Source organism: Lissotriton helveticus, chromosome 9 (genome assembly GCF_964261635.1).
Source record: "Lissotriton helveticus chromosome 9, aLisHel1.1, whole genome shotgun sequence".
NCBI lineage: Eukaryota > Metazoa > Chordata > Amphibia > Caudata > Salamandridae > Lissotriton > Lissotriton helveticus.
The window spans coordinates 173495152-173520222 of NC_136070.1; the positions used below are offsets into that span (position 1 = coordinate 173495152).

The 25071-nt window shown below is 47.4% G+C and overlaps 1 protein-coding gene across 4 annotated transcripts in view; it reads right to left on the reverse strand.

Moving 5' to 3' along the window:
• The window catches only part of POLE2 (DNA polymerase epsilon 2, accessory subunit), a 490721-nt gene that overhangs the window by 34074 nt on the left and 431576 nt on the right, over positions 1-25071 (reverse strand). For all 4 annotated transcript variants that reach the window (XM_078659706.1, XM_078659707.1, XM_078659704.1 and 1 more), the window contains one exon: positions 14654-14721. In XM_078659706.1, coding sequence (XP_078515832.1) covers positions 14654-14721 — 68 coding nt within the window. The remainder of the gene's footprint in view (positions 1-14653; positions 14722-25071) is intronic.

Below are 25071 nucleotides of genomic sequence, written 5' to 3' on the forward strand. Positions count from 1 at the left end.
GGGTGGAGGGTGGGTGAGGGAGGGGTTGAGGGTGAGTGAGGGTGAGGGGTTGAGGGTGAGGCGTTGAGGGTGAGTGAGGGTGAGGGTGAGTGTGGGTGAGGGTGAGTGAGGGTGAGGGTGAGTGAGGGTGAGTGAGGGTGAGGGTGAGTGAGGGTGAGGGAGGGTGAGGGAGGGTGAGTGAGGGTGAGGGGTTGAGGGTGAGTGAGGGTGAGGGGTTGAGGGTGAGTGAGGGTGAGGGGTTGAGGGTGAGTGAGGGTGAGTGAGTGTGAGGGGTTGAGGGTGAGTGAGGGTGAGGGTGAGTGAGGGTGAGGGGTTGAGGGTGAGGCTGAGGGGTTGAGGGTGAGTGAGGGTGAGTGAGAGTGAGGGTGAGTGAGGGGTTGAGGGTGAAGGGTTGAGGGTGGGTGAGGGTGAGGGGTTGAGGTGAGGGTGGGTGAGGGGTTGAGGGGTTGAGGGTGAGTGAGGGTGAGTGAGGGTGAGGGTGAGTGAGGGTGAGTGAGGGTGAGGGGTTGAGGGTGAGTGAGGGTGAGGGGTTGAGGGTGAGTGAGGGTGAGGGTGAGGGGTTGAGGGTGAGTGAGGGGTGAGGGTGGGTGGGGGTGGGTGAGGGTGGGTGAGGGTGGGTGAGGGGTTGAGGGTGAGTGAGGGTGAGGGTGAGGGGTTGAGGGTGAGTGAGGGTGAGGGTGGGTGGGTGTGGGTGAGGGTGGGTGAGGGTGAGGGGTTGAGGGTGAGTGAGGGTGGGTGAGGGTGGGTGAGGGTGAGTGAGGGTGAGTGAGGGTGAGGGGTTGAGGGTGAGGGGTTGAGGGTGAGTGAGGGTGAGGTGTTGAGGGTGAGTGAGGGTGACAGCGTTTCTTTTCAAAGGCAACCGAAGTGCAAACACAAGTGGATCCCTGGGAGGGTGAGTGAGGGTGAGGGGTTGAGGGTGAGTGAGGGTGAGGGGTTGAGGGTGAGTGAGGGTGAGGGGTTGAGGGTGAGTGAGGGTGAGTGAGTGTGAGGGGTTGAGGGTGAGTGAGGGTGAGGGTGAGTGAGGGTGAGGGGTTGAGGGTGAGTGAGGGTGAGTGAGGGTGAGGGTGAGTGAGGGTGAGGGTGAGTGAGGGTGAGGGGTTGAGGGTGAGTGAGGGTGAGGGGTTGAGGGTGAGTGAGGGTGAGGGTGAGGGGTTGAGGGTGAGTGAGGGTGGGGGTGGGTGAGGGTGGGTGAGGGTGGGTGAGGGGTTGAGGGTGAGTGAGGGTGAGGGTGAGGGGTTGAGGGTGAGTGAGGGTGAGGGTGGGTGGGTGTGGGTGAGGGTGGGTGAGGGTGAGGGGTTGAGGGTGAGTGAGGGTGGGTGAGGGTGGGTGAGGGTGAGTGAGGGTGAGTGAGGGTGAGGGGTTGAGGGTGAGGGGTTGAGGGTGAGTGAGGGTGAGGTGTTGAGGGTGAGTGAGGGTGACAGCGTTTCTTTTCAAAGGCAACCGAAGTGCAAACACAAGTGGATCCCTGCCCCTCACACGATGGTTTTTAGCGTACAAAATGTACAACGGCCGCCTGTGGGTCCTCGCCGGGCTTCCGAGAGGCAGGAAATACCGTTTGCATTCGTAAATTGCGAAGTTGTAGTGGGGGAGTGGGGGGGGTAAGAAAAAGGCGACCTCGAACTCCAGGTCCCAACAATCCAACACACACTCTCCGTTTAATGCAATATAATGGTGCCGAGAGACATGGAAGGCGTGGGCCCTGCTGGCAGAGGTTGCACTGCGGCTGCGCAGCTTCAACACCTCCAAAGCACCGAAAATGACTGCTTCAATTCTACTGTGATGACTTACATGTGGTTTGGTGGCGCAGAGATTAAGCTGTAATTGATTTAAAAGCCGTACTGATTAACGAAAAGAAAGTGATTTTTTTAGGGGCAGAAGACAGTCATGGAAAACTGACATTAGGAGAGACTGTGGTTAGGGGTGTGTTATGGTAAGTGGGGAACACCGTAAACAGTTTCAGAATCCCACCCACTGTATTCAGAGAGAACCACGGGGCCGGGAGGGGTGGGGGAGTCGAGCTTACTATCACACACCCGGAGCATGCACAGAGCAAGAAGTGGGCAGGCGTCCCATTAGCTGACCTCCGTGTGACCTTCACCACATGCTGTCTATTACTACAAACGTAAGGGAGGGAGGGGGTGCCCTGTCATACAGACTGAAGACAAGCCAGTTTGCCTTAATCATATAGGCCTTTAAACACAACACTGCAGGCCCCCCAAAGGAAAAAGACTGAAAAGCTGGTAATGCAAAAAACAAAACAAGACGGAGGGCATTGCTGTGGGGAGGGGGTGGAGGAGAAATGCACACGGCGGGCAGGGGAGGGGGCGGAGCGGGGAGAGCGGCATGTGGGTGTGAAGAAGCCGGGGCCTTTGAAGTGAAGCTAAGCTTCACTTCAAAAGGTGTCGGAGGAATGCGGCTGAGGGAACAGACGGCGATTGCGGCTGAGGGAACTGATGTGCACGCGCTTTTAAGCTCAATGCACATGCGCATTGAGCTTAAAAGTCACGGGCACTGCAAGGAATCGCCACGATTCCTTGCTTGTTAGTTAAAGAGTGGTTAAGCCGCAATAGTCTCGCAAGCTCGATGCGCATGCGCATCGACAGGCGAGACCTAAAAAGAGAATCTTCATACGGGGCAAACACTATTCAGAAACTATCGTTGTATATAACTGACTTTTATTATCTCCCTCAACTTTACATAAAATTTATCCAGAGGTTGCTGATGTTTGTTGGTTTTGTAATTAACGGAACACTGACTTAAATCATCTGCTATTCTCTTGTCACTTTGTTCAAGGTTTTTGGTTAAAAGTCTGGAATCACTTTAACTGTTGTTCAATCTAATATACTGTGACTTTTATACATATCTTCCTGGGAAGTTTATCCGGAGATTGGTAAATGTTTCTGTTAATGTGAAAATACTCTATCTTTTACTAGCAGTAGCCTTTCTATATTGGAAAGATTTCACCCTATTACCTTTTTAGGTCAAGCATGGGCAGCGCACGCGCTGCTCTGTGAGGCATGCTGTATTCAGGTAGCGACTTGATGCACTGCTCACTCTCTGCTTATATTTTTCATTGGCTTGTGTCATTGTCCACTGTAAACTGTGGCTGTTCATTGGTCTTTAGGCTTAGTAGTCCGTCCTTAGTACCGCCTTGTCTGATTTTGTAACCTCCCATGGCGACACCCTGTTACATGTGTTGTTACTCGGGAGGCTTTAATTACAGCCTCCGAGTACTATCTTCTCAAATAGCTTTGTCCTGCCTGCTGTTGCAGACATGACACCCTCTCTCTCCTAACGCTTTTTAAAAATTTCTATAGCACGGGGCCATACGTATTTGCAATGCAATAGGTCTCGCATTTGTAAGAGCTTAAGCTATTGGCATTGTAAATGACATTTCCTTTTATTTATCTGTTTTAAAAACAGCATATAAATAAAAGGCCTTGTTATTTACAATGCTAATAGATCAAACTCTCGTAAATGCAAAACCTGTTGCATTGCAAAAGCTTTTTAAGCATGGCAGACAGAACATACATCCGTACTATTTTAAACGTGAATCTCTATGGTCCTCACTAACAATTTTTGTTGATAGTTCAGTTAAATCTTCTACACTGCAGAGTCAATGCACCGAAGAGGTTTCTCAACCTCCTTCAGTTATTTACAGTTGTCTAAGTTGTGTTTGCTAAGTTTTCCATGAACCAATTGTTTTTTTATTTCTCGATATTGTTAGTCTAATACACATAAATATCAGTTTTAGTTATATTCTTACAATTGTTTATAATTATATACGCTGATCCATCATTCTTCCTCTTTTTTCCCCCAACCTCTTATAATCCTTGATGATGGATTATTTTATTAATATGCATTAATTCTGTTACAGTTTTAGGCAAATTTTACAGTAGCACTTATCTGTAGCTTAGCACGATTTGTGTTCACTTCTGTGTTTGCGCAGGCAACTACAAAAAGACCATACCTAGTGGTGAGTGCCCATGCAGACTGCGGCACTTCGGGTAACAATAATGTCAAAATTGAAAAAGCGCAGTGCGTACTTTCTTCCTCAATATTTTGCAACTAACTTTAAAGTGGATGCAAGCGTATTTTTGAACCTGCTATTTATTTCTAGGGATCTAACCCCGTAAAGTTAACAGTCAGCAAAAAGGCACCTTTACCCAATTCTTAGGTGCTGGCTCTTTCCCTTTCTTACCTATGTGGTTCAATTCTATGGCAGGACCGGAGGCTCGGATTATGCTTTTCTTTCTTAGCCATTTAATAAATACAAAACACACAGCAGCCCAAGAAAAGCTCTTACTGTAACAAAACATCATATTACATCAAGAAACTTGAGAAAAACACCAAGTATGAAATAGTGCAAAATGTCTCAGACTTTAAACCACAAGTCCCAGCACTCCAACTTTTAAAGTAACGAGGATAGTCCTTTCACAGTGTCCATTAACCATAGATAGGAAGTCCCCTCTCTCAGTCCTTCCTCTTTCTTCGCTGCTCTCGCAGCCAGTTAAGTGTTTTTTCTTTGCTCTTGTGTTTGATGTGGTATTTAGCCTCACAGTTGGGGTTTACTATTGTTATTTTGGGGCTTGTGAAAACGCTGTGGCAGTTCTTTCTTTGCAGAGCCCCAAAGACGTCGCGGGAGCGGGTTTTCCGCTCCTTTCGCGACCTTTATCCCGGTGTTGTTGCGCGGCGTGTATCGGCCGCCAGAGGGCGCTGCGGCGTCTCGTTGGTCTTCGGCGCGGTTTTCTCCTCAGAGGAGCCGCGCTGAGGAGACCAACGATCGCGGAGCCTTGCCCTCTTGCCCCCTCATGTACGCCCGGTTCTGGCTGGGTCTGTAGCCCTGATTCAGTGCTTTTGTTCACTGCTACGCCCTGTTGAGGGTCGGTACTGCGGTTTTACCGCGTTTTCTGCCGGTGGTGCCGGCTGATGCACTCTTGGCTCCTGGTGTGGTAGCGCGCTTTGGGGGGGCAGACCTGGTCCCTTGTGGTGGGTCAGCGCGCTGTGTGGGGCTGGAGTGCGCCCTAATTGCGGTCAGTCTCTACCGCCCAAAAACCTTTGCAGTCCTTCGGTCTGTGGCAATATTTCTTGACCCCCATTTTGCTGGGGCGGTGTTTGGTGCTCCTTTAGGTGTCCTCTTGGTCAGGTGCGGGGCACTGTCTCTCAGGGACGTTAATCATGGAAGAGGAGTACTATGACGATTCCCAGTCTTATCTCAATGATGATGAGTTCTATCAGGCGGTTGATAGTTCTATTTATAGGTGTGTAACGGAGGTGGTTGGCCCTATGGAGGACCGCCTTTCAGCGCGTATTGTAGAGGAGTGTGCCAAGCTGGCTCGCGCTGATCTCCCAGGCACTTCGGGGGAGGGTCCCCCAGCTCCAAAGAAGCCTTGCAGGGAAGGGCCGTCGGAGGGTGCCCAGGGGGTGGATAAGGGCGCCTTTGAGCGGCTCAGGGATGCATTCCTGGCCAAGGCGACCGCGCCCCCCGCGGAGCAGCCCGCTGCCCCTGTCCCGGTGGCGTCTTCGGAGGTTGCACCATCTTCCCCTGACAGGGATTCCCCGGATTCGGATGAGGATGATCAGTCGGAGCGTTCCTGGCGTCCTTCGGGCTCGGTTGCGGAGTTGCCTCGGGATAGCTCGGGCATGTTGGACCCGGATGAAATTATTCATCCGCGGTCAGCTGCGTGGGCCCCGGGCGACAAGGTAGCCAAGTTCGTTGCAAGCAGGCTGCGCAAACCGCTGGAAAAGGAGGCCAGGGGTTGCTTACGGGGGGAATGCCCTAGACCGTCTTTAGAAGGCAAAGTGGCCATGACTCCAGACCTTGATTCCAAGATGGCAACCTTTCTGGCGAAGCTCATGAAGGACCCGCGCAAGGGCATAGACCGTTCTTGGCGGTCCTGCCAGGATAAGTTGTTGGACGCGGTGGGTCCGATTACTAAAATTCTAGATATGGAGGAGGAAGCTAAGGTCACGGGTGCGACCATTTCCCCTGAGGTGCTGTCAAATTGGGCTCAGAGGGTGATTATTTTCTTGGGCAATGCCAACTGCGCCCTTTCCACAGAACGCCGACGGTCCTTTTTAATTAAGTTGGACCCGAAGCTAGGGGATCTAGCCTCTTCGGAGGCGGGGGCTGTGGCCCAAGGGGGCCTCTTTGGCGAGCCCTTCATTAAAGAGTTAGGCAAATTCGTCTCCACCTTTACCTCGCTGGACAAAGCACAATCCAGCATTAAACGCGTGTTCCATCAGCGTTTTTCCTCCGGGGCTGGTCGCAACAGGGGCCGTGCGACCGGCCGTGGTGGCCAGAATGCCAGCAACAGAGGGCAAGGCTCCGGACGAGGACAGTATAATACATCTGCCAACTATACAAACTTCTATCCCACCAGAGGACAGCGCTTTGGAGGTCGCGGCTTCAGGAAGGGTGCCGGAAACAACTCCGCTACCGGTGAGTGTACTTCCGGCAGATCAGGTTCGCGTTGGCGGCCGTTTAGCGGCCTTCTGGGGGGAGTGGGCACATCTTACTGCGGACGCGTGGGTACTCCAAACCGTCCGCGGTTTCCATATAGAATTTTACGATCAGCCGTTTCAGGTAAGTGCCCCTCCTCCGATGGTGTTCTCAGAGGCCGATGCGTTGTTGATAGACGAGGAGGTCGCGGACTTGCTTCGCAAAGGAGCTGTTCGTCAGTCAACACGTCATCCCTCGGGGTTCATCAGCAACCTTTTTCTTGTGGACAAGCCTGGTGGAGGCCGTCGTCCAGTCATCAATCTCAGAGAGTTCAACAGGTGGCTGGTGTATCGCCACTTCAAGATGGAGGGGATCCATCTTTTGCGCGACATTCTTCTCTCACAGGATTGGATGGTGCGGTTGGATTTAAAGGACGCCTATCTGGTGGTTCCTATTCATCCTCCGCACCGTCGTTTCCTGCAGTTTCTCTGGAAGGGTCAGGTGTTCGAGTTCGTGGCCCTTCCTTTCGGTCTGTCTTCCGCGCCGTGGTGCTTCACGAAAGTGTTGCACCCGGTGATAGAGTCTTTACGCGGTCAAGGCGTTCGACTCATCGTCTATTTGGACGACATTTTGCTTTTAGACCAATGCCCTCGGAGGCTGCGCCTACAGTTGCAGCTGACGGTGTCACTTTTGCAGAAGCTGGGGTTCGTTATCAACGAGTCCAAGTCGGTTCTTGTTCCTTCTCAACGGATAGAGTTCCTGGGTTTCATCATAGACTCGGTCGAATCCAACCTCAGTCTTCCTGCCCGCAAGCTGTCCAAGATCCGGCATGTATTGCGGCAGACGTTGGGGAAGACCCACACGTCGTTGAGGCAGATCGCCAGAGTAGTGGGCCTTTTGTCGTCGTCCATTCAGGCGATTTTCCCAGGGCCACTTCATTACAGGGCCCTCCAACGCCTCAAGGCTTTTCACTTGCGCAGAGGTTTGTCTTACGATCAAGTGGTTCCTCTCTCGGAAGAGGTGAAGGAGGAGATGTTGTGGTGGCTTTCACACATGGAGGCCTGGAATGGTCGGGCGATTTTTGGGTCGGTCCCGGATTTGGTGATCAAATCCGATGCCAGCAGAGCCGGTTGGGGCGCACGTTGCGGAGAGTTTTCCACGGGCGGAGCCTGGTCGCCAGAAGAACAGAAGTTGCACATCAACTGTCTGGAACTCTTGGCGGGGTCTTTTGCCGTCCGCTGCTGGACCAAGGATTTGGTGCAGTCGTGCGTCCTGCTGAAGATGGACAACGTCTCAGCCGTACGGTACGTGAACCATTTGGGGGGTTCTCGGTCCCGTGCACTAGCGAATCTCGCGAAGGAGTTTTGGGCCTATTGCCTGGACAATCATGTGTCAGTACAGGCAGAATACTTACCGGGCCAGTCCAATCAGGTGGCGGATTGGCACTCCAGATATCTGCGAGATTTCAGTCAGTGGAAGTTGGATGTTCCGGTTTTTCAGTGGTTGAACGACCTTTGGGGTCCTTTTTCGATCGACCTCTTTGCCTCTCGGTTGGATCATCAACTCCCAAGGTTCTTCAGTTGGAGGCCGGATCCGGCGGCGGAAGCCACGGACGCGTTTCTTCAGGACTGGAGCCGGGAGTCTCCTTATGCATTTCCTCCCTTCTCCATGATAACGAGAACGGCGGCGCAGCTACGCCGGCAGAAGGGGGAGCTGGTCCTAGTGACTCCGTTCTGGAGGTCTCAAGTGTGGTTTCCGGTTCTACTGGAACTTTCTTGGGATTCTCCAATCCTACTCCCCCAGTTTCCTCACCTGCTTCTCAGTCCAGATCAGGAACCTCATCACCTCCTCGTGCAGGGGTCTCTCCATCTCATGGTATGGAGGCTTTCAGGGGTCGCTGGTCGCTCCCAGGGCTTTCGCGACCGGCTGAGGGGCTTTTGTCCAAAGCCTGGGCTCCCAGTACGTCGAAGCGCTACAAATCCGCTTGGTCTAAGTGGGTGCGTTGGTGTCTTCGACGGGGTCTGGATCCCTTGGTCGCCGGAGTGGTTCCCATACTGAACTTTCTAGCTGAATTGGCTACGGCGGGTTTGGCATATCGCACGATTAATGCCATGCGTTCAGCGATTTCTGCGGCGCATCTGCCGGTGGACGGCTCTCCTGTGGGTGAGCATCCTTTTGTGTGCAGGCTCTTGCGAGGAATCCGGTTGTCCTTGCCGCCGGAACCTCATTACTCCGTCCTCTGGGACGTGAACGTAGTGTTGAACTTGTTTCTATCCTGGCAAGCTAATAGATATTTGTCTTTAAAAGAGCTTTCAGCCAAGTTGGCCATGCTGTTATGCTTGGTGTCATGTCGCAGAGTGTCTGATGTTCGGGCGCTGGATGTGTCCGCACGGGTGTTTTCGCCTGAAGGCGTCACCTTTACGGTTGGCCGCCGTACAAAATCTGGCTCCAGGACGATTTCGTACCCTGCTTTTGTGGATGTTCCAAAATTGTGCGTCGTGCATTGTTTGAAAGCGTATGAGGACGTCACTTGGGATCTCCGCCCTCCGGGCGAACGCCAGTTGTTGATTGCCTTGCGAAAGCCACACCATGCAGTCTCTTCCCCCACCATTGCCAGGTGGGTGCGCTGGGTCATGCAGGAGGCAGGCATAGATACGAAACGCTTCGGAGCTCATTCTGCCAGAGGGGCCATGGCCTCTAAGGCTTTTGCAGTAGGTGCACGTTTGGAAGACTTGATGCGTGCAGCGGATTGGTCTTCAGAGTCCACTTTTAAGAAGTTTTACTTCAAGCCAGTGGTGGATATTGCCCATTTGGTGGTGAGTAAGCTTTAAACTAGCATAATCCGAGCCTCCGGTCCTGCCATAGAATCGAAATTTGCCTAGCTAATGTGACGGTAAGTTTCAATTCTATTAAGGACACGGAGGCGAGGATTATCCCACTCAGATCGTCCACGAGTGACGTCCCACCCGTATTTCAGTAAGTACGTAGGTTTTCCAGTTTTGGTACTGTTGAGTTCATGCCTGATGTTGTTCTGCGTATATTTGCTGACATACATCTGTTTGTACAACGCTGACGCGGATGTGTTTTCTCACTAGGCAATGATGGTGTCAAGCAGGACCAGTGAGGATGAAGCGTAATTCGCGAAGAAAGAGGAAGGACTGAGAGAGGGGACTTCCTATCTATGGTTAATGGACACTGTGAAAGGACTATCCTCGTTACTTTAAAAGTTGGAGTGCTGGGACTTGTGGTTTAAAGTCTGAGACATTTTGCACTATTTCATACTTCGTGTTTTTCTCAAGTTTCTTGATGTAATATGATGTTTTGTTACAGTAAGAGCTTTTCTTGGGCTGCTGTGTGTTTTGTATTTATTAAATGGCTAAGAAAGAAAAGCATAATCCTCGCCTCCGTGTCCTTAATAGAATTGAATTGAAACTTACCGTCACATTAGCTAGGCAAATTTCGATTCCATAGCAATCGAAAATGTGAAAGGCATGAGTAGAATGCAGCACTAGATAGATTAGGCCCAGGCAAACCACTTTCTGGACAAACGTAGCACTAATCTAAGAGGACATCTCTACAACACTATGACAGCAAAATATGTGTGCCATAAAACATAGCTGCCCGGTATACATCTGACTGGTCGAATGAGCTTGGACACCAGAGCAAAGTTGGTCTCTATGTAGAGTGCAATAATGAATGATGTTTGACATGATCCATCTAGCAGAAGGTGACTTAGCTGATACTCTGGTGTTATTATTGCCTGGAAAAGTAGAAATTGGTCGGTGGTTTTATCTTGCTAAAAGCACAAAGCATACCGCACGTCAAGTTTGAAAGATGTCCCTTGGACCAAGGAGGCATTCGGACTTTGAAAGAATGTTGGAAGAAAAGAAAAATTGTTCAAATAAATTACCACGAAAACTTTGGAAGAAAGGTGAGATCAGTCATCAAGTCCACCTTGTCCGGTGGAATACTGTGAATGGTTTGGACTTCGAACAGTCTTGCAGCCCATGTGCCTGGCTGATATTATGCCCAACAAATACTGAAATTTCCAATGGAAGCAGCTTAACGACATATGAGGCAAAGAGTTCAAAAGGTTTACACGTCAGCTTAGTTGTAACAAGGTTTATGTCCGAAGAGCCCATGTGGCCCCTAACGAATATATGACGTTACAACGAATTCCGTTGCAACGCATGCCTTTACCACGCATGCGTTACAACGGAATTCGTTTTCCACGCATAACCTTTACATAGAATACTTGCGTGGTGACGTCATACGTCGTTAAGAGAAAGCGGAAGTTTATTTTCCGATTTCTCTAAAACGACGCGGATTTTCTGCATTTCCCGACGTGACTTCGGGTAATTTTTTTTTGGGTGGGGGGAGACCCCCCCAAAGCCCCCCTTTTTTACTTTTTACCTTTACCACATATGCCTTTACTACAAACCTCGTAGTAAAGGTATGCGTGGTAAAGGCTTTCGTGGTAACCACGCATGCGTTGTACTGCATGCGTGGTTAAAGATTTCGTGGAAACGGCTTCGTTGTAGTGGCCGTTTCCCGCCCCTAACCAGAGGTTGTGCAGATGTCTTGACAGTTCTTTAGCTATGGCTGAGAGCTTCTCAGGCCTATTAGGATAGGCGCTAATTGCAACAAGGTACAGCTTACTGTTGTCCACTTGCTTTAACTAGGAGGCACAACAAGAAACACAATATCCATAGAGCAGGTGAAAAGGTCGATGTTCTCGGACAGCATCCAGCGTTAGAATCTCATCCGTATGTAGCTCTGGAAGAGGTCTGTGTTGTTCAAAGTCTAGCTCCCTACAAACCAAGCACTCACGCTGAGGATTGGTAGAAAGGGATGCAGCAGTCTGCCTCTGTCCACAGACCTCTCCCGTTTGAGAAAGTGGATGCACTCCCCCTGAAAAGACAGAGCAGGTGCGAGAAACTGACTTGACTGATCTCCTGCAGGACTTGGCATATAAGAATGCCACATCAACACCAATATCAGGCAGTCATCTAGAGATCAAGTCCCCCTGCCCATTCAGAAGTTGAACTGTTCGCCACTCATGCTCAGGTGAGTGTCACAGGAGTCTACAAATGGACAGCCCCAAGCTTTGAAGGTGATATAAGGACATTCTGAAGAATCTCCCACTCATGCTTAGGCTGTGTGCTCGTGTGTGAGGATCCCCACAATGTGGTACTATGGATAGGGTAAGGGTCATCTCCACAGGTCTACTGCCAACCGGCACAGCTGCAGAGAGATGAGGGAAGATGCCCCCCTTGATTCCTTACACAGAAGAGGGCCATAATATTGCCAATGTGCACAATCGCCAATTCAAAGATAACTTACAATGCTAGAGAGATCGGTTTTTAGCTCCAGCACGTGTATGTGGATGAAGGAATCTGATCTGTCCTACAAGGCAATGAAAGAGAATTCCCCATAATAAGCCTGCCATACATTGATGAGTTGTGTATGGCTACAACTCACTGAGGGAACAGACGGAAGGGACCATCTAACCAAACAGTCAGGAGTCTGTGCCCCCAACACAAAGTTGGGTTCATGGATAAAGGACTATTACAGGCTTTGGCTGATTGCCCAGTCACAGGGCTTAGTGCTTTGCAAGGTAAAGGTAAACCATTTGGAGCTTGGAATTATGCACCTTCCCAGAAGAGGGTACCCACAGACCTAGCAGCCTCTGGAAACACCAAGCCAACATTTGGCTGATGGTTATAACCCTTTTGAGAGAGGGAAGTCCTTTTCCAGGCTGCGCGCCCAAATTGCCCCAGTGTACTGAAGGCTTTTGGAGTGCACAATTGAGAATATGGAATAGTTCATTGAGAACTCAAGATTATGCATGGTCCTGAGGGTATAGGTAAACCAACCTCTATTTTCTCCCTTGATGCTACATTGATCAGAAGATAATCTAGGTAGGGATATCTGCGGATCCTCTACTACCTCAGAGAGGCCACAAATGGGGACAGCATCTTTGAACAAACTCATGGGTGGCCAGGCCTCGAGAAATATACATGCAGATTTTATGAGGGCGAGCTATTTTTAGGGGAGACTGGCCAATACTGGCAAGCTGATATATGGCAAGCTGATATAGAACAGGTGTTCAGTTCACCCAGAAAGTAAATGAGCAATAAATATACATTTAAATCTTGTTTTTTTTAATCTTTTCACATCTGCTCTGCGTTTACAGACAGAGATCAAAAGTCCATTGATGTCTTCTTACAATTACTTTTCTTTCTATGACTGAGAAGTTAGAGGATTTTGTAAAGTGAACTGTCTGGACAATTGTGCTGCAAATACTGTGGGGTGTCAGGTTTTTTTCTAACACACATTTAAATAGCTAGTAAATGAACTGTACAAACATTTGAAAATCTATTTCAGTAGTTATGAGAGCATATTTTTTGTAATTCTGTGCGATAAAAAACATGATTTGAATAGGATTAAAACCAATCAAAACACATTACTTGGTGATGTGCAAATGATACATTTTTTGCTGAAACACAATTTGCACATATTGTTTATATGCTAGTTTTATCAATAAAACTGGATGTTAGTGGGAAGGTTTGTTGCCATTTCAATAGAAAATGTGCTGTCAGGAAATGACAGTGCTCTCATATGAGATATTGAAGACAAAGATGGCTCTATAAAATAAATACTGGTCTAGAATCACACAATTTGAGATAAGGATTAAGCGCAGCCTGCGTGAGGGTTAAGGTGGTCTCGGGCAATGCCCGATTTAAATTGACTAATTTAAATTTTTTGCACCGCACCTACTGGACACCAATCATACTCACTAAAATGTATCTAACCAGATCTGCAGGATGCCAGAGATGTGGGGTGGATGGAGCATATTTCCTGCACTTGTCATTCACCTGCCTAGACTTACAGACTTTAGGACAGAGGTCATCGCAAGGTTACATAGAGTGACATGGATCCAGCTAACTCTTTCTCCGCAGCGTTGTTTGCTAGGTATGAACGTCCAACCAAAACAGAAGATGATGCACTATAAGTTTCTACAGCTGGCATTATTGTTGGCTAAGAGGCGCAGTGCTATTGGATTGCTGGGTAAATGGAACCCAAGTGTTAATCAGTGGGAAAAGGACGCACCGGAATGGGCACTAGCTAAGAAAATACATATTAAAACGTCCAGGAGAGATGCCAAGGTGGTGGAAAACTTAACAATATGGGCGGATCTAATGCTAGATTTTTGAGATGATACCAGTGATGCACAATCTTGTAGTTGCACTCCTGTATAGGTTACATGCATAGCCGTATGAGCTGAAGAACTTACTCACAGCCAACATAAGGGCATAAGGTGACTGCACTGAATAATCATGTATTACATGCTATGTTAGCGAAGCCGGGGGGAGTGGTTGGGGCGGTGGGGGTAAGTCCATGTGACAATGTGCTGTGTAACTAATATTTAGTTTTGTTTGTTGTTTCAGATACTACAATAATAAAGAAGTAAAACAAATATATAGTTCATAAAAAGAGATGCCTTTTGATTGGCTTTATAGAAAAGTTTTTTCTGTGATTCCCCTAATTGGCTCGAGTTATTTAATGCCTAAAAAATATAAATGAAGATCCAATGATCAAGAACAGTACACAAACGAAAAAGAACCTTCAGACATGGTTCCTAGCACCGAGGTGGAGGTACAATATAAATAAAAGCAATTAAAAGAACTAAGATCAAGACACACAGAGTATTACAAGTAGGGCATGGTATGCATGGTATCTGCTGCATTACAGAATTTAAAATAACCTTATAAGCACTATCCTCTAAGTGACTGCAACTAAGGAATAACACTGCAATGCAAATCTTTAAGATTCTGACACATCCCAAAGGCTAAAGTTACAAAACAAAGTTCACTGTGTTTTCCAGATCACTTGGACTTGTATAAAAATCGTTTAAAGGCATAACTTACCTCGATTGAGTGACAACTGAAAATACGAAATCTAAACAACTGTTTCTAAGATGTCAGTTAACCATCCAGTAAAACAACAACTTCTAGTTAACACTAGGTACTTAAAACGAGAGATCTATAAAATCTCGTCAGCAATTATCATTGGATATCACAATTGTGGCTAATTAAACCAACAAGGATATTTAGAGTCAGCGAAAGTATTTTAAAGTTTATATTAACAGGAGAACGTTATTCATTTTCGTTATTCATAATTCATAGCCAGTAAAAAGTGAATATTTACCTGTCCTCTACTGTTTTGTTGGAGGGATAGAACACTTTGAAGGAAAACCCACTTCTTGGGAAAGAACCCTGCAATACAAATAAAGCCGTTTGTAAATTAAGGGTTACCAAATCTCATACTATCTTCTTATATATGCAGTTGCTGCAATAAAACATCGTATGTAGGAAGTGCTCAATACCACAAGGAAGTTTATACTGGGCCTGCAAAAAGTTGTCAGATAATGGATACGGGGAAAAAACTTACGGGGGTGAAATTGCTAACAGGTTTTGTACAGACGGAAAGATCAAGCCTTCAATGCGTTTTTAATTAGTACAACATTGGCTATATTATTGGGGTGCCTGACTTCTGTGGACCCTCCCCACACTTCATCTCCCATCATCTACCGCAGCAGGGGGTGCTGCTGCTGCTGAATGTGGCCTTTGAAGGGGCAGCGTGCGTCCCTTAACGAGGTCAAAGGCGCTCCTGCAAGCCAGCTATGCGGGATGTGCCCGGGCCGAGACCGATCCAAGAGCAGGCCACCCCCTTGGCTTTGTTCTCGACATCAGTTGACCATTGATTGGTGAGCTTACTCTCTGTGACTGCGTCTTTCTAAGCAGGGCTTGTTTTCTTTATTCTCTTATGACCTTGACCCACTTGACTGCTTGATTGCCTGACTGCCTGGGTGTGTCTTGCATTTGCCCTGCATATTACCCGTGCTGCTCTTAAACGCTATAGGGAAAAGAAAAGCGTCTGATAACCCTCTGGGTGCTGGGAAGGAGCCCGAATCTGCAAGCGCCACTCAGCTGAGAACTATACTCTTCAAGAAATTAATGAATTCATTGTGGAAGTTGAGGACATGATTAGTAGTGGGAGATCTGTCCCTGCCACATTTGTACCTAGGAAAGCGAAAACCAAGATCACTCATTGTTACAAGGGGAAGGACAATGTTCCAGTTGCTCGCCTATGTGACAAAGATTCCTCTGGACCTGTAAATCATTTGGGGAAAGAGTCAGGACTTGTGGACACAGTTATGTACCCCTCATCCATCATTGTTACTGGCCCCTTGTCAGTTGGCGCGCTGCCCCCTCAAGACCCCCAGGTTACTGAACTACCTCCACCTTCTCATGGCCCTGCCCTTATTGATCTAACTTGTTCCAGTACACAGCAGGGAGCTGGTCCTGATCCAGTCCTTGTCGACCCTGGCTGCCCAGATGACATCAAGAGCCTGGTTGTACATCTTAGAGTCGAACTTCAGTTTGTTAAAGACGTCGTACTTTCTTTGAGTACAAGGGTGTCGGATCTACTCAGATTCAATAATGGCCTATTGGCTAAGCTTAGGGAAAGAGTATTGCTCCATCCATCCCACTGTTAATGTACCACCTTCCTACACAACTGCCCACCGGCACTGGGGCCACACTGTTGGACGTCCCCACCAATGGGGACCTTTTGTTCTGTCCCCTCAACGGGGCTTCTACGGTTGCCACAGGTCTTGCTCCTGCCCCATGCCAGTAAGACAAGGGGGGCCTTCAAATGAGCATGAACATGAGTCCACATAAAACAAATTTCATCTTCCCTCTGTGACATTAAGAAATGACACTACTAAGGACATCCAATCTGGGGTCCATACTGAGGTTTATCATGCACCTCCCATGGAGATCCGTCCAGGGGCCCTCTCCCGCAGAGGCAACCTTTTAACCTTCTGCCTGATTCCAACCCGATGAGGTGGTGCTAGTGGATGTGCCTTCAATTAAATCAAAAAGAACAGATGATGGAAGGAATGCTGAACAAATCAAACATTCACCCCATTCACAGATCTGGGATTAATCCATATTTTTTTTTGCTCACCATGCCACCCCAGTTTGGAGATAATCATATGCAGATCAGTCTCGATCCTGCTCCCCATGGGAACAGTCCAGCCTGTACTGCCAGGCCAGGTCCTCCCTGGAACGGAAAGAAGCATCCTCAGGCCGGTTTCGGGGTATCACAACTCATCAGCCAGGCTAGCTTGAATCCAGTAGCACAGTGAGCACATGTTCAGCATTCAGTCCCTCATTTTTTCTTTTTGCACTTGTGCCTTAAATTAACCCAAATACTTTCAAGGGGTTTTTACAGTTTAAGAACAAGGGATCACACTGGCTGTCCCTGAAGGTAGCATCCACACGCAGATAAATATGGTACATAGAGTGGGGTGGGTTGGCTGAGGTCCCAAGTTGTTAAAAGGTGATTGCATTGTGATGAATTTTAACAGGTGGGCTGCACCAGAATTCTGGCTTCCTCCCATGGTTTAGAGGGATCGGGCATTGTGGTGCGCTCGTTGGGATTTATCTACAAGCTGAGAATGGATCTGTGATGATTGGCCTCCACTATTCCCGGGTGCCTCAGGCTTCTCAAGCTACACAATGTAAGCCTGCCTGGTAAACGTCTGTTTGCTTTACTTGCTGTGGTCCAGGGCTGAACAGTCTCCATCATTTCAGGGCTCCTCATGGTTCCACCATGGGCCTTTTGGGGAAAACCTTGCCCATTTTACCTCCTTTAATAGTTTTGAGATTCTTGGTTCCCTGGAGGGGTTAGACTGACTACCCAGTATTGAACCTGGGGCAGAGAAGAGACCAGCAGAAGAAGAGTTGGGGGGGGTGAGGGGGTGCGCCCTTTGGAGCCTCACATCAGTGATCAGCTGTGGTTTCTTTCCTGGAATATATCCGGCTTAGAAGCCAAATTTAGAGATCCAACCTGGCTAGATTTTATACATCTTTACAGGTTCTAGGTTTTCAAGAAACCTGTTGCCCATTTTATTTGGCCAGGGATACCTTCCCCCTTGTGGAAAAGTAAATTTTGCCATGTTCTGTGTCCCTACGTGTCCTCCATCTTATGTTATGTGTGCATGATTAAATATGCATATGTATCCCCCATGTTTGATTAAAGACGCAATTATAGTTGTGTCCATCTCTAGTATGCCAGTTTCCAGTTCTCGTGAATACTACGAATATCAGGCCTATGTAAAGTTGCGTTGCCACGTTTCTCAGTGTGCACGTTATTTCATTGTAAAGTCCCCGTTTCTAGGCCTCAAAAGGGCCCGGACACCAGATTCAGCTTCTGTCTCCTGAACCCTCGCTGAGGAGCGATACAGCCCCCACCTGTGTTCCTGACCCTTCACTTACTTCCCGCCTCACAGTGCCCGGCTCAGCCTGGCTCTGCCTACGAGTCTGCCAAGAGTATGTTATGATTCTAGTTATCAGTCCAGCCCTCCTTCTCTGCATTCCTAAGCTACTGAATCGCATCAATAGTTTCCGTCATTGTCTAGCCTTTACGTCTCCATGTAAGAGAAATACTGCATTTAATGGTCATTTAATATTCTTTATCACGCACTACATGTAGAATAATGCATGCTCCAGTCTTAGAGTCTGTTAGCCTTTCCCCTCCTGACTCTTAGTTTATATCAACATGTTCTCTAAACATCAGATACTAGATATTGTTTAGGCACATGTCGCCCTGACTCTCCAGACTTCAGTCTCTGCTCCTAGCACAGAGTTCATAGCCCCCAGCTTCTCCTAGTAACACGTCATTGTCAGTTTGCGCGCACCATTAGGTTAGAGGTCCCGGCTCCTTAGGTAGCCCCCTCCATATTTCCGCCCCATTTATGACATACTCTGTTACGTTTACATCACATGTCTATGTATACGCCCTGTTACACCCACTTTTATGCCTTATCTTTCGCGACTGCTATTGACCACACCCACTGCTCCGCCTACTGTAATTCACTGTAATGTAACTGTTTTAGTATATATATGTTATGCATTTGTTATTAAAGTCATCCTTCCTTCCTTCCTGTCCTATCCTGGAGCGCGCTCATCCCAGATCTTGTCCGTGCAGGTTGTCCTGTTCCTGTCCTTTATGCTGTATTAAACCTGCAAACTCCTACTACCTCGAATCTTGACTCTTATTTTATTGAGCTATCTGTTATTGCTATGTCCAGACAAACCTAGATCCGGTATTATTTATTTATATACCACATAATGGCGCCCGAATAGGGACTTGCCCTTTCCCCACGCGCCGGTGAAGCCACGCCGGCCCCCTGACCCTCTGCAGCCGTGACGGAACCATACCGTGCACGTGCAGATATTTCTGCTTCAAGTATCCCTCAGGCCCACGGAGGAGACGGAGGTGGCGGTCCAGCATCCAGACGAGGCGGTGGAGGAACGCGGCGAGTCCCGACCAGAGCCCAAGCCGAGAGTCCAAGGTCCGAGGTATCCGGAGGCCCACCCGTAACAGAAGCCCGAAGTTCGTCCGTCCGGCGTCGAAGCAGTCCAGTCCAGTCCGAGGCCTTCCGTTCTTGCTGCCCGGTGAGTACCATTGCTGGGGTAGTATCTAGACAGGGTCAATCTAATTGACTCTGGTCCGTGGGTTGGTGGTACACAGATCCACAACGAAGTGTCCACTTTGGTGGATGCGGGTCCTAACGTGTCTCTTTATGAGACCGGTAAGTTTCGTACTGTTTTAGCAGTACATCTAGTTTCTGTTCTAGTCAGTTCTGTTTCTCGAGAAAATTCATGTATTCTGTTTTCAGTATTCCAGGTAGTATTCTGTTCGAACTGTTATTTTAAATGTTCTTCATGTATTTTAATGTCGTGGTATGAATGTGGAGTAATTATCGTGTTCATTGTGTATTGTATTGTGTCTAGATTACAGTTCAGTTATGCCCTTATTTTCTAAACTACGTCAGTTAAAAACCAGAAAAGGTCTGCTAGAAGCAGCAGTTCCTGTCCCGCCTAGGGACAGTCCAGGTCATTTTATGTATCAGAAGCATGGCATAAGTGCCATATTATATCTAGATTTATGGGTAGAGTATACCAAAGAGTTAGAGGAAAAGTATAGATGGCCCGTATCAGGTACGTGGGATGCCGAGTGCATCATGAGAGTAGAAGAAGCATTATGGAAAAAGAAAGCCAGACAGTCACAGAAAGATGCCATCGAGTTATGGCGCAAAGAATCTCATAAGAGAACCGAAAAAGAAATCAGAAAGTCAGAACTAAGTAGAGAATCCTTAGAACGAGCCCAAGAAAGGGAACTAATCGAGATAGGTGAACGAGTTAAAACAGAACAGTCAGACAGACAGAGGAATGCCCTCATCAAGGGTATGTATCCTCTTCTTGCCGAGGGCTTGCCAAAAGCGACCCCGGAGGCATCCAGTAATTTTCCGCCACCATTAGTTCCGACCAAGCTACGTCACAAACCGACCGCAGCTGATATTTTTATTTCGTCCTATTTGGACAACACAGTCCCAGAATATGCAAATCCTGTTCCGCCAGCTCCTGTAAATAATGTAAATCCTGCTCCTCCAGTCACCGGAGTACCTGCTACGGTACCCCCGGTCCAGCCAACATTACAATTTCCCACTCTGCCAGCACGAAGAGTATCAGTCGATGATTCCAGTTTAGGGGCAGCAGGAGGAGGTCCTCCTGGTACCCCGCCACCACACCAACGTAGAACGTTGGCCGAGTTACATGAATGTGCGTTACAGCGCACGCCCAAATATAAGTCCGTTGCAGATATCCGACGAGCTCTCACTGAATGCCGCTATGATCCAGTTGCAGGTGATGATAGTACAGTTATATATTCCATCCGTGTAAGACAGGTGACCGGGTATTTGGACACCCTACCGGATATGAAAGGAGATCTAGACAGAATATATCGTTTCATCCGTACAGGGGATGATCCAGAAAGTATTGGCGAAGCCATGTCTCAAAGGAAAGCTGAGATCCAGCTTATGATATTAAAGTTTCTGATTAATTGTCTAATAAGAGAACAAGATTACCCAACTAAAGATCCGGCCGAAATGAGAATCCTGACAAGGTGGAGTGATAATATAGCCGAGGGTAAGCACAAGACTATCAGTAGTATAGAGAGTATGTACAAGAAAATTTGTAAGGAAATACTAAAGTTACACGAACAATGTAAAGCAGCACAAGTAAGCGAGAAAGAAAATGACTCTACTGAAGAGGTAGAGGACGAGAATCCCGCTAGAATAGCGTATGTAGGAAAATCTAGATTTCCAGATCGCCATTTGCGCCTAGAACACAAGTCAGTTTTACATCATCCAGCACCAGAACAAGGTTCTCTGGAACAAGTATTTCAAGCTACCGATCATATTCTGAAATCACGAATCGGTTATAGTGAATTAAGTACTATGCATGAGCCAGAACTAGCCCGATCAGCAGTCCGATGGATTACTGATTCTACCACTTTTCCAGACGAAATAGTGGCACAAATGTTTCTGAAACTGCCTCCAGCCGAGCAACGACTGGTGGGTATGTATATGATCCAGCACCTCATTACTCTGTATGAGGGTCAACACTCTGACCCAGGTCCGTTACACGATGTCCTGAACGAGTTACTCCAGTATAGATGGAAAGGTTTAGGTACCGATTTAATTAGTGTCATTCTAGAACAGCGCCACAAATATAGAACGTTTTTGAACCCGCATTTTGTTCATGTCTCACCCCCAGAAAGTAAACCCTTTTACATAGATAGACAGAACCCGTTACGAGAAGTACACCCAGTCAGGACAACAGATGGTGAAATGCAACGAGTGTTTGTTTACACCCGATTACAAAGATGGAACTCTTAGAGATGAAGAAATTAATTCCCTGTCACGATAAAGATCCAGCAGGGTTCCACCGAGAATTAAAGGACATGCTCCGTATGGGAGAATACACGTATCCAGATATTATTAAAATGTTAAAGGTCCTGTTGCCCGCAGGGGTATACGAGAAACTCAAGGAAAAAGATTGGGAGGTGGGAGAGAAAAAGATCGATTGGGCAGTTCTCGAAGCTGAAGATAAGATACGAGTACCAGGTACCGGTCTAGGAGAGAAATGTAAAGAATTACCAGAACTGTTAATACAAGTTTTGCCAAGATTATTAGCCACTAAAAAGGAAGACTGGGATGCAATCTCAGCCTGTAAACAGAAACAAGATGAAGACACTAGTGATTTTTATTCTAGATTCGAGAAATGCTTTAGTATTAACAGTGGCCTCAAGACAAGTAGCGAGTCATACCCTCATCTTTTTGTTACTAAATTAGTCGAGAATTCAAGTCCACAAGTTAAGAATCGAGTTTTGAAAGTCGAAAGTACCTGGCAAGCTAATACCCCGTCCCAGATGTTACAGATGCTTCAATACCACCAGAATAGAATCAGAGAAGAACAAGATCACGAAAGGAAACGCATGAAAGACACGAAAATGAAAGTACTAGTTGCACAATCTGTTCCTCAAGACAGTCAGAAGAGGGGTACGAATCAAGCCAGTCATTCTGCAGTTCCCGTTAAAGGGACCTGCAATTATTGTAAACAGCCAGGTCATTTCATAAACGAGTGTGCAGTTCTGAAACATAATATAGCTACTGGTAAGACTAAAGAAAGACCACGTCCGCCTAGACAAGAACAAGTTTCACAGACTTCTCAGCCACAGAATGTACAACAGACAGTTCCAGCACCGCAGCCTATTGCTGCAACACAGCATGTTACACAGCAGATGTACCAGTATGCACAGTCCGAGTATCCAGAGTATCAGCCGTACTCATGAAACAGCCTAGAGAGGGAGGTAGGCTTGCCTCTCATCGAGATACCTGTAGATCAAGAAGGTCCCTATGTTCATAGTCAAGTATTAGGGAAAGACAGAAAGTTTTTGATTGATACAGGGGCAAGTAGGACCACCATCAGTCACGCCGAAGTTCCAGGGGCTCCGCTCTCAGGCTCAAGAAATGTTTCCCTTGGATTTTCAGGAAAGCCTATTGTAAATGAGATATCTCAGCCAGTTACTCTAGAAGTAGGTCCATTGTCCCGCACTACTGATCTGTTACTTACGAAGTCATGCCCAGAAAATGTATTAGGCATTAAAACACTGAAAGAATTAGGTGCAGTTATTTGCTGCTCCCCAGAGGGAATACGATTGTTCCTACGTGACTTCAAGGGTCACTATGTATTACGAGATTTTGATCCAAGATTGTCCAATGTTCCGCAGCATCTATGGGCACAAGGTCCAACTGATGTTGGTTATATGCAAATCACACCCCATCGTGTGACTCTCAAGCCAGGTGTAGTGTTACCACGAATCAGACAATACAGATTGCCACCTGAGGCTGTAGCAGCCTTATCCAAAATTATTGACGAGCTCATCGCTCAAGGAGTAGTTGTAGAAACTGACTCCAATGTATGTAATTCTCCGATCATTCCAGTCATGAAACGTACTGATCCAAATGCACCCCCAGTATATCGATTAGTGATTGACCTTCGGGAACTCAACAAATGTATTATTCCCCAGTACCCAGTTGTCCCAGATATCTCTTCCCTATTGACAGCCATTGATTCTGAAGCCACATTTTTTTCAGTCATAGACCTCAAGAACGCGTTTTTCAGTGTCCCCATTCATCCAGACAGCCAGTTTCTTTTCGGATTTTGTTTAAATGGAAGGAGCTATATGTTCACACGAGCTCCTCAAGGTTTCACAGAAAGTCCAAGTATTTACAGTCAAGCACTTAAGAGACAACTAGACAATATTCACATGCCAACTGACACTGCCCTGCTCCAGTATGTCGATGATCTACTGATCACAGCCCGTTCTGAACGTGCTTGCGAGCGAGCATCCCTTGCAGTCTTGTATTTCCTTGCCGAGATGGGGCACAAGGTGTCCCCTTCTAAGCTTCAATTCTGTGTCCAGCAAGTGATCTACTTAGGCCACTTACTGTCCAAGAGGGGTAGGCAGTTGACACCTGACCGTATCCAGTTAATAGCGAGTCTTCCTCAGCCCAAGACCCAGAAGGAGGTACGTGCTTTTATCGGCCTTACTTCTTATTGCAGACAATGGATTCCTCAGTATGCATTTCTAGCCAAGCCACTGATACAGTTAACGAGACAGGAGGCAGCCGTATCGACTGTCCTCCCTTGGACATCTGAACATACACTTAGTTTCAACGAGTTAAAGAAAGCTCTATGCCAAGCTCCAGTTCTAGCTACACCGAACTACAGTAAGCCTTTTACACTTTTCGTCACTGAACGTGAAGGTACAGCATTATCTGTTCTCACACAAGATCAAGCAGGACAATACAAGCCCTGTGCTTATTTTTCGAGCACATTAGATCCAGTAGCCCAGGCTCTGCCTGCGTGCCTCAAGTCAGTTGCAGCCACAGCACTAGCTATCAGACAAAGTGATTCCATAGTATTAGGACATTCCTTGACAGTACAAGTTCCACACTCCGTGGAAGTTCTTTTAAACCGAACACAGACTCAGCACTTGACAATTGCACGTTTAACAGGTTATGAATTGACACTGTTCCAGCCACACATAGAAATCAGACGCTGCAACGTTTTAAATCCTGCCACACTGTTACCGTCAGTTAATTCAAATTCTGCCACACACGACTGTGTGGAAGTAGTTAACACTATGACTAAGCCAAGACAAGATCTGACAGATATTCCATTACCAGATCCCGACCTGACACTTTATGTGGATGGTTCATGTATGAGAACAAGTACAGGAGAACTAGTAGCCGCGTATGCAGTGACTACAGACACTGAAGTTATAGAAACACACCGTATTGACACCCTGTCTGCTCAAGCAGCAGAGCTAGTTGCTCTGACTCAAGCCTGCATACACGCCAAGAACCTGAAAGTTAATGTTTACACAGATTCACGTTACGCATTTGGAGTCGTACACGACTTCGGAGTGCTCTGGCAGGAGAGAGGTTTCATGACTTCTCATGGAACCAAGATTCAGCATGGTCTCCTTATTCAAGCTCTGTTAGATGCCATACACTTACCGACATCTATTGCTATTATGAAATGCAAAGCACATACGAAAGTTACTGACATTATTTCTCAAGGTAATGATCTAGCAGATCGCACAGCCAAGCTTACAGCACAGACACCAGACATTCCAGTTAACAAGACACCGACATCCACTCTAGAACAGACTACATGTATGACAGTTAAGGACCCTACTCAAGATGTCATAGATATCCAGTTACATGCTACTCCCGATGAAATCAAGAAATGGTCCGAACAAGGAGGGGTCCAGACAGATCAGGGATGGGTAACGAAGGGTAAAGCCACATGGTTTCTCCCCGACTCTATGGTTCAAGTCATTATCAATACCGCACATAGTCCAGCACATTTAGGAGAAAAAGCTATGTTAGATAGTATCCAGAACATTTGGTTCAACAAGCATTTACGAGCTGCAGCCAAGCAGAAGGTCCGTACCTGTATGATATGTTGCCAGTTTAATCCAGGTAAAAGTGTCCCGGTGGAACAAGGTGGATTCCAGCCCCCTGACCACCCTTTTGAAGTCCTCCAGATGGATTATATTCAGATGGAGCGATGTCGAGGTTTCAAGTATGTCCTCGTAGTTGTATGCGCTTTGTCCAGGTGGACAGAAGCATATCCAGT